Source organism: Rhagoletis zephyria, unplaced genomic scaffold (assembly GCF_001687245.7).
Source record: "Rhagoletis zephyria isolate East Lansing unplaced genomic scaffold, Rhagoletis_zephyria_1.1 Rzeph_scaffold_14557, whole genome shotgun sequence".
Taxonomy (NCBI): domain Eukaryota; kingdom Metazoa; phylum Arthropoda; class Insecta; order Diptera; family Tephritidae; genus Rhagoletis; species Rhagoletis zephyria.
Genome location: NW_016171626.1, coordinates 1 through 9,161, shown reverse-complemented (window position 1 = coordinate 9,161; position 9,161 = coordinate 1). Strand labels below are relative to the sequence as shown.

Sequence of the window (9,161 nt, the reverse complement as noted above, 5' to 3'; positions counted from 1 at the left end):
GGCTTACCCCTAATTTGCTTTAGTATTACTTACATTCCCACTTATTGAGGAAAGTGTGCATCATAGCATAAATGTTTTCAGGTCAAAGCAGATCTTCGGGGCGGAGCGGAGCAAGGATCAAAGAATTTTGGCTGGAGCGGAGCTGGAGGAAAGGGATAAAAAAATTTATTCGCTCGATTGCTCATTAAAAAAAGTTAAATTTTCTTATTTTTTTGCCACTGAAAACAACCGTATTAAATAAATTTTTATTATATTTTTACTTTACAATACTGTTCATTGTAGAATACCTATCAGTCAGGGATAATTGCCACGAAAATTTAAACGGCGATAAAAAAAAGAATGACGCAGCAGAGAAATGTAAATTTTGCCGACAGTGCGGTTTCGTAAATTCTCCATATCCAGAAACGAACGGAAAGCGATTAAAATTTTCGTTCTAAACGTATCCAAAAAAAGTTCAAAAAATAGTGCGATTTTCGGTATCAGGAAATGAACAGAAAACGACTAAAATTTTCAGTAATATTCTTATCCGGAAAACGTTCGAAAGCGATGATGTTATTTGAAAGCAATAATTGTATTTTATTCATTCAAGCTGAACATTTGCGTAGTTGGCATTGGCTGAGTATGCAGAGGATCGTGTCAGCATTTCTTAGCTTTCTTTTCTGAAGGTGTCGGGTTCGAATGACGTCAGGCGTTTCTTTAGTTCTGTCTGGCCGTTGGCATCAAATACAACATATCTGTGAAGTTTCAACAGTGTGCCACCAAATTACAAAAAAAAAATTGCAGCCTGCAGAATATCTGTCGCAGCTATTTTGTAATTTTTGAAATTTTTAGATTGTTTAATTTTAGTAATTTTAGATATGTACTTCAAAATGTTAAAATTAAACGCGAAAATGCAAAAGAAATACTGTGTAAAAATCTTCCTCGCCAATATTTAATAACTTTTAAATTACTACAATCCTCTTCAGTTAAGGCGCGCGAGTAAACGTGGTATGCATGGTGTTACGGGGCGTATACGTTTCATAAACGACTACGGGTATATGAGCGCGTTTTGTTATTTTTACTTTTTTTAATATATCTTTTTAACCGACTTCCAAAAAAGGAGGAAGTTATCAGTTCGTTGGAATATTTTTTTTTTTTTGTATGTATGTTACCGCATAACTTTGGACCACGTCAAGCGATTTCGATAATTATTTTGGCATCGGAAAGTTAGTGTCTCAGAGGTAGTCCCATCCGAAACTGGTTCATCGGATCATGAGATATATATATATTTTTTTATATGAGAATTGAAGGTAGTTTGTTTTTGCTAAAAATTACTTGTTTCAGTTTTCTTTTAAATACAATTTCGCGATGGAATCTTGTTCTAAGATAAGCGTGCTACCAAAAACACTCGTAAAATTTTCTCATATACTGAAACACTCTTATAATTTATGTTCTTTATACATTTGTTGTATTTGTCTTTAATGCTGACTAAACATGGGGCAACCGTGTAGGCAACTTGATTTTCTTGCTCAATACACACGAGGCAACCGATTCGGCAACCAACACAAAATATCAAAATAATTTGATTTTCGTGCGACGATTGCAGCAACACGACTTTCAACAATGCGATATACTAGGCAATGGTCGAAGCAACATTCCCTAGTTGCTTCAACGGTTGCCTTGTGTGTAGTCAGCGTAAAGTATTATAGGATTAACTACACTTGAATAAAAAAATTAATAAGCATTAAACAAACAAGAGAAAATTAGTCAAAACTGGTCAAACTGTCGTGACCCTATGTTTTTCACGCGACTGTATGTGATTTTATAACGTTTTTCCACAAATTCTTATATCGTTGTAAATCAACGACTCTTAAATGTATGTACTACTACATACATCTACTACTTCTCTGCATTAAAAACATTTTGCTAGCAAAAAAATTATTTCTTCTTATAATTGCAGTATTTTGGAGTCCAAAAAAAGTTTAATACTGCAAAAAAAGTATAGCTACGAGTCTTATGTATAACTAAAACCACTATTAACCACTAAAAAATGTTTGGACCAGTAAACTAATATGAAAAATTATAATGTATATGAAAATATTTATCAAAAAAAGGTTTAAGCAAAAAAATCATTTTAAACCTATTTTATAAAAAAAAACTAAAATATAGGCGCGAATTATTAATACGTTTTAGTTTTAGGTTAGATGTGTAATCAATGTTTAGTTTTAAAATTTTCAGTTTAGAGCACTATATTTCCCCTTGTCTTTGTTAATTTGTATGTTTCGATGGACATATGTATGTATGTATGTATGTATAATGACTACAAAAATATGAACATAACAATTTATGTTCTTTATACATGCAAATAGAAATTATTTTACTAATTTGAGCAAAAAAAACAACACTAAACGCTGCTTAAGCACTTTTTTGTATTAATTCACACAAAACATATACGCCCCAAAAGTGTAAAAACTCTCTTGCTGTATTTGAGCTAAAATATGTTTTTTTTGTGATTATTGCTATTTGCTTTATTTAGCATTAATTGCTTTTCGCAAACAAATACCTTTACATTGTCAAAATTGCATTAACAATTTCTTGTATACGCCATCAAGTAACAACATTTTTTTTCTACTTCTTTTGCAGTTCAATCTATCACTTTGACCCATCCAATCTGCCACCTAACCAACAGCCAACATACCATCCAAATCAAGGCAACAATACCGCCAACTACGCACAACAGCAATCGCCACCACAGCAGCTGCAAGCGCAGCCACAGCAACAACAAACGCTCGATACCAATATAAAAAAGAATAAAGGTACACATCAGATATCATCACCATCACCAGTTGCATCACCGGCCACAACACCAACACCGATGCCACAGCAACAAATTCACTGTAAGAACGTGCCATGCAATGAAAGTGTTGTTACCATTCCGCTAGCTGAATCTGTATCTGAATCCTCTACCCAGACGGTGGCTATGTGCGGCGATGTAAACTGCGATGGAATTGGCATGGAAATGGCAATGAATGCCACTGAAGGTATGTGTGGCGTGTGTGTGTGTGTGTGTGTGTCGCATTGCATTCAAAATTAAATTTCCCAAAAATTCTATGTCCTTACAGAAGCGTCCACCCAATTGAGTGCTGACGAGTGCGATAACACATCTGCCACTGGTTGTCTGAGCATTACCACCACAACTTCCACCAAAAGTTATGATCGTATCGAGGTGCAGAAATTTAAAAATCAAGCAACTAGCCCTAATATTCCAGCTGAAAAGGAGGATATGTCAAAGCGTGAAGTAAGTTTTGCAATTAATTGGCCGCGTAATCAAGTATTAGTAATTTTGCTTTTCATTCTCTGCCATAGAATTTAGTAGCATCTTTAGATGCCACAAACATGCAACCAGCAGCAGCAACGCAGCCACCAGCACCACCACCACCACAAAGTCAAACGCCCACAAATAGTGTCAACGTACCATTGCAGCAGCGTGAGACACCACATTCTGCGCGCTCAACACCGTTCAGTACCAGCGAGTCAACAAGTCAACCGAAGAATCGCGCTTCCGAAGAACCTAAACCCACTACGTGGACATATACGCAAAGTTACCAGGCACCAGACGGTTCCACGGTATTTCATACCACCACAACACCCAGTGGCACACCATATTGCACTACAACATATCAGCAGGGGGTAAGGAAGAAGAAGACAGAGTTACTGTATGTTTTAGCAAATAACGAACATAATTATTTTGTATTTTGTACTTCTATTCACCAGCCTGATGGTAGCGTTTATGCCATTCCACAGGGCATGGTTTATGCCTATCCGCCGCCAGTTGTAAGCCACGCACCGCAGAAACAGTTGAAATGTCCATTCAATTCGTTGTCTGTTTTGCAGGAGGGTGAAGTGCAGAGCTATTTTATGCCTGTATTTGATCCAAATCAGCCCCGTACCGATGCCACCGGTCTCATACAAGCTGGAGCACAGGCCATATATCCGACTGCAGCTACGGCAGCGGCCGGAAGTACAGCTACAATGGTACCAGTCGCAGCCGCATATCCGACCGCACAATTTGCCACCGCCAATGGTACGCCCATCTACGCTCCTGGTCAATTGATATATTCGAGCGATCAATTTGCAGCAGCAAGTGCGGCGACAGTTGCTGCAGCAGCACCGGCGAATGGACAACTGCAACAGATACCGATGACCACCTATCCAATCGGATATCCGTATGCCTATAATGGTGAGTGAATCGATTGGGTGGAGGCAAAATGATGACGATATATGAAGAAATATAGCCTAAAAGGAAGATATTTAGAAAGAGAGACCTGGAGCTTCAAGTAAAAAAATTTAATGAAGTTTGTTGGGAAACGGGTTTAGCTGAATGTTGAGTCAGATATATGCACAATTTAAGAATGTCCATATATTTTTTTATATTTATCGATATACTTATCGACTTTTTATATTTATCGATTATTTCATCGAAAATTTCTCGACTTAGCCGGCCGTTTTATTAAAGTGGCTTTTAATTTTTGATCGACGTATCGATATCGATCATCGTTATCGATATCAGTATCAAGGTTATTAAAAATAGTATTCATATTTGCTTTAGTAAAATTAATCGTTGGAGGGCTGTCGAAGGCATAAATTGCAGTAGGAGTTAAAAGTTTAATCTATCTACTAACTTCCTAAAGAAATACAATTTTATATAGAAAAACAGTTATTTAATGTACATATATTGCTTTTATATTTTTCCTGCAGGTTACTGGAGCCAACCGATGACCTACTATGTGCCACAACAAGCGCTCACCAATGCAGTTACAGCCACTCCGCTCTTACCAGCACCGCCACAGCCACAACCCCCTACAACAGCAACCGCCCAATCTGTGGCCGGACCACACATCACTAGCGGTATAAATATCGCGAATGGCCTTGTTGCAGCCACACCGGCGGCTGGACCGTCGTCGAACACCACCGTAGGGTCATTAGGCAGTAGCAGTAGCCATCTTGGCGGCATTCATACAAGTGGAAATCACGGTGTTGGTGCATCTGCATCCACAAACAGCTATCAGACGCATAGCGGCACGACGTACTTTGGTACGGGGCGTGTTAAGCGGCCGACTTCCTCGCATTACGCCAGCCACCAAAACAGCGGCCATCAACTGGTTACGGCAGCTATCCCCAGCAACGGCAATGCAACTACCACATATCAATTAGGACACGCAGTACCCACACTTACATTGGCGCATGCACCGGGTGGTGCAGCAGCAGCAGCAGCAGCCGCCGCCGCTGCGGCAGCAGCAGCTGTGAATACATCAACTGATCTCAGCATTGGCAGCGGAGCAGCTCCAGCCACAACCATGTATACGTTGCCTCAACATGCGGCGCTCCTGCATGCGAATATATTTCCATATGCGCCCGCCGCCGCTGCCGCAGGAGCAGCTGCAGGCATTGCCGCTGGCACACCACAAGTGCACACACCTGGCGCTCCACCAACGGCGGCAGCACAATTAGCTGCCACCGGATTGACTGGCACAGCGGCTCATGCACAACAAACAAATGCTGTGATCACCCCATTCTATGCTCATCACCCGCCCATGACAGCTGCCACACATCCCTCACATGGCAGCACCGTGCATACGCCCGGGCCGGCTGCCATACCGATTGTCGATCCTAGCACGCTCACGGCCATCTCGCATGCAACACCGAGCGGTGCAAGCAGCACGAATAATGTAACGCCAGTGTACAGCGGCGGTGGTGGCGGAAGCGCTTCACAATCGGCGCCCAGCACGCCACACTCTGTACCTAATCAAACAGCACAGCGCAATCCGCCACTCTTCTCCACACCGCCTATTTTGAACTCGAATGGCGGCAGCAATAGTGGTGGCTACAGTGGCAGCTCTACACCACAGTATTACACCGTGACCAGTGGACCAGACGGCAGTACAACGCTTATGAGCAGCCCACATGGCAGCTCTTATGTGCAACACGATAAACGCAACAACAATACAAATATGGGTGGCAGCAAAAAACCACCGGCGTATCCAAGCAACTCGCTAAGTCGGCAAAATTCTACATCCTATAATGGCGCCTCAAATGGCAAACCGCCTCTACTAAGCGGCAACAATGATACGCGCGCTTCTCCCGGCAGCAGCAGCGGCGGCTATCAGGGCTCACGTCCGCATAGCATGAACAAGCGTGGTGGAGGCGATAAACCGCAGACACCGCTGCTTAGTGGTCCACCTAGCTATGGCAGCGGTCCAACCGTGTCTGCTATGAGCAGCAATAACAATAGCGGCTATCACGTGCACCACAACAACTCACCATCAGATGCCAAGCCGCCTATCCGATTGAATGCGGGAGCAGCTACCTTCCGGCAAAAGGGTAGCGGCGGAGTGGCTTATGAATTTCGACGCAGCGCTTCGCAACGTAACTCGCCAGGTACTGGGAACTCAAGTAGCAACGACAATAGCAATAATACATCACCGAACAGTATAGTCGGATCGAGTGGGGGCGGCGTCGGTGGTGGTGCGAACACACCCAATTGCTATGCCACTGGTGGCTATGTGAACACTGGCATCGGCATAGCTGGCGGCACTATGGTCGCTGGTGGTGGCGATCATCAAGCGATCGCAACAGCAACTGGCACACCATTGTACATTGCGCCAGCACGTGGCGCACACATTCCACCACAACTGCAACACGGTGGTATGGTGGCGGCCGCCGCTGCTGCTGGCGGCACGGCAGCCGGACTGGCGGGTACACAACAGGCCACCACAGCTGCAGTGTTAGGTGGCGCCGCGGCAGCAGAAGTGGCGAATGCGGCTGCAGCGGCCGTGGCGGCGACAGTGGCGCATCATCAACCGCTTTTGAGCGCTTATCAGCCAGGTGCATCGGGCGTTTACATCAAGTACGGCCAAACGTATTTTGCACACGTAAGTAGTCAACAATGAATATTAGAACGATTGAGGTCAGTGATCTAAGTTTAAACTGCCACTGAAAAACTGGCCCTTAAAGAAATGTTGCCAGCCACGTTAGAGAGCTGGTCAAGATCGGCATTAAGGAACAACATTTGAATATTTTTCCTGGCCTCATTAGACCTGCTTCGAATACATTCGCAAGCACAAATTCCAATTACAAAATTTTACACTAGAACTGTGAATACCGCCTCGGTATTCTCATCAGAAACCCACCAGGCTTGGGATCCTGATCTTTAGGAATTATATTCTTGTATTGCTCACTAACTGAGAAACTCGGTAGCCTTATGCCGTTGAATATGTTCGATCTGGATCGTTATTAAGGATTAAAGGCCAAATGCCTTTATTTTTCATTAAAAAGATTTCCGCTATTTTTTCTATTGCAACTAATAACTCTGTTAGGATTTCACATATTGGAAAAGCAATTACTAATGTATTCGCCCTCTTGTGATACTTTTAGCCCTCAGTCGCTTTACCGAACAGCCGCCGCTCACCCTCAACAGAGTTGCGACCTGCAATGGCGCCCGTCGCTGGCATGTATCCAACTGTCAATATGATGATACCAGGTTCGTTAAGATGCTTACTTTCTCACCAACAAGTCTATTAAATTTTAATTTTTATTATAGCTGCTCCACGACATACGCAAGGGCGTCATCCGAATCCCAACTACAAGGGTACGCGGCCACGTTAAATGCAGCTGTACACTGTCCAGCAGCAGTCACAAAAAATATGAAAAATCAGTGCTAACTGTGTCAAAATAACACTAAAAAAGCAACTGAACAGGAGGAATATGCAAACGATGACGCTATACCAAAACCTAAAACTAAGTTTAAGCTAAAAATACCCTAACCTAGTGAAACATATGCGTAGATAAACAATAATTTAAACAAAAGAAGAAACAAAAAAAAATAACAGAGCATATTAGTGAAAACGAAGACATAAGAGACAACAATAGAAACAAACGAGTTAGGCGGAAGCAAAGAAAATAAACAGAAATAATCAGATAACGACAATTCGTGGCAAATACCTTACCTACATACCATACATTTAGAGTTAGTTAAGTAACTGCAACAGGACATAGAAGCGAAATTTTGAAACACAAAAAAAAAATAATATTTTCCGGACCATTTTACAGAAAAAAAAATATTTGAAAAAGAAATTAAGAACATCCACAATTTTGGCATTATACAAGCAGAATCGACGAATCAGTTACGAAAATCAAATCAACCAATTGCATCCATACATATGTATGTACGTATGTAGACAGATAGAAAACCTACCTAAACTCAACAGCAATAGCCAATTTGAAAGTACAGCAATGCATCATACATACAAACTAAGAATCTTCCACAAGCATAAAGGTAAAGAAAATACGAAAAAGGAGCTCTCTCAACATATACTGAAATATGTCGTGCCATTGCTGAAAGATGCAAACATGTAAACATACAGCAAACAACAACAAAAAAAAACAACAGAAAAGCAAACGAATACAAGGTAAACACGAATCCATAAATTAAAATGACACAAATAAAAAGAGACTGACTTGAGTTGCATATTGGCAAAAAAAAATAAAAAAATGGAGTGCATAAAGGAAACGGAAATGAGTAGCGCCTAGGCTAGCTTAAAGCAATAGTGAGTTAATGATATGGAAATGCTTAAGCTGTATTGGATGAAAATTTAGTTGTGATTATAAAAATAAACATATTTTTTGTTAGTATTTGGCATTGCGCTATTACTGTTATTGAAATGCTATAATTGTAAATAAGTTTTTTTTTTATTTTTACCAACCATAAAGGTTTATATTCATGCACTTTTATAGACATGCATAACACCGCATGCCGTTATTTACAATAAATTTTTGTTACTTGCATATATTTGGCTTGCTAAGGAGGTGCTAAGCCATGATAGATACTTTGAATTATACGATGCTAAATCATGTCACAGCGACTTATTTTGTTCTGAGAAATTTTGTTCAATGTTTGTATTTTTAGTGATTATTAGTATTTTTATTAAAACTGAAATTCCAACGGATACCCATGGCTATCGCAGAAGACGTTGTAGTCCGATTTTTGTTAAATTTACGAAAATGCGAATACCAAATGCTGCGAACTTAGGTGTTTCAAGTATATGCAACGTTCGTAGCTATTAAAATTCAGTGGTAGAATTTTGGTAGATTTCACAAAAAATCGGACTACGATAAATTCAGTG

The 9,161-nt window shown here is 41.0% G+C and overlaps 1 protein-coding gene across 1 annotated transcript in view; it reads left to right on the top strand.

The window, feature by feature from the left end:
• LOC108378626 (protein encore-like) overlaps positions 1 to 8,522 on the top strand; it is a gene marked incomplete at its 5' end in the record, with an annotated part of 13,465 nt that extends 4,943 nt beyond the window's left edge. The window contains 8 exons of the mRNA XM_017634933.1: positions 2,623 to 3,020; positions 3,102 to 3,277; positions 3,346 to 3,669; positions 3,754 to 3,813; positions 3,874 to 4,219; positions 4,738 to 6,911; positions 7,414 to 7,519; positions 7,580 to 8,522. Of these exons, the coding sequence (XP_017490422.1) occupies positions 2,623 to 3,020; positions 3,102 to 3,277; positions 3,346 to 3,669; positions 3,754 to 3,813; positions 3,874 to 4,219; positions 4,738 to 6,911; positions 7,414 to 7,519; positions 7,580 to 7,644 (3,649 nt within the window). The remainder of the gene's footprint in view (positions 1 to 2,622; positions 3,021 to 3,101; positions 3,278 to 3,345; positions 3,670 to 3,753; positions 3,814 to 3,873; positions 4,220 to 4,737; positions 6,912 to 7,413; positions 7,520 to 7,579) is intronic.
• Between the last annotated feature and the right edge of the window lie 639 nt (positions 8,523 to 9,161).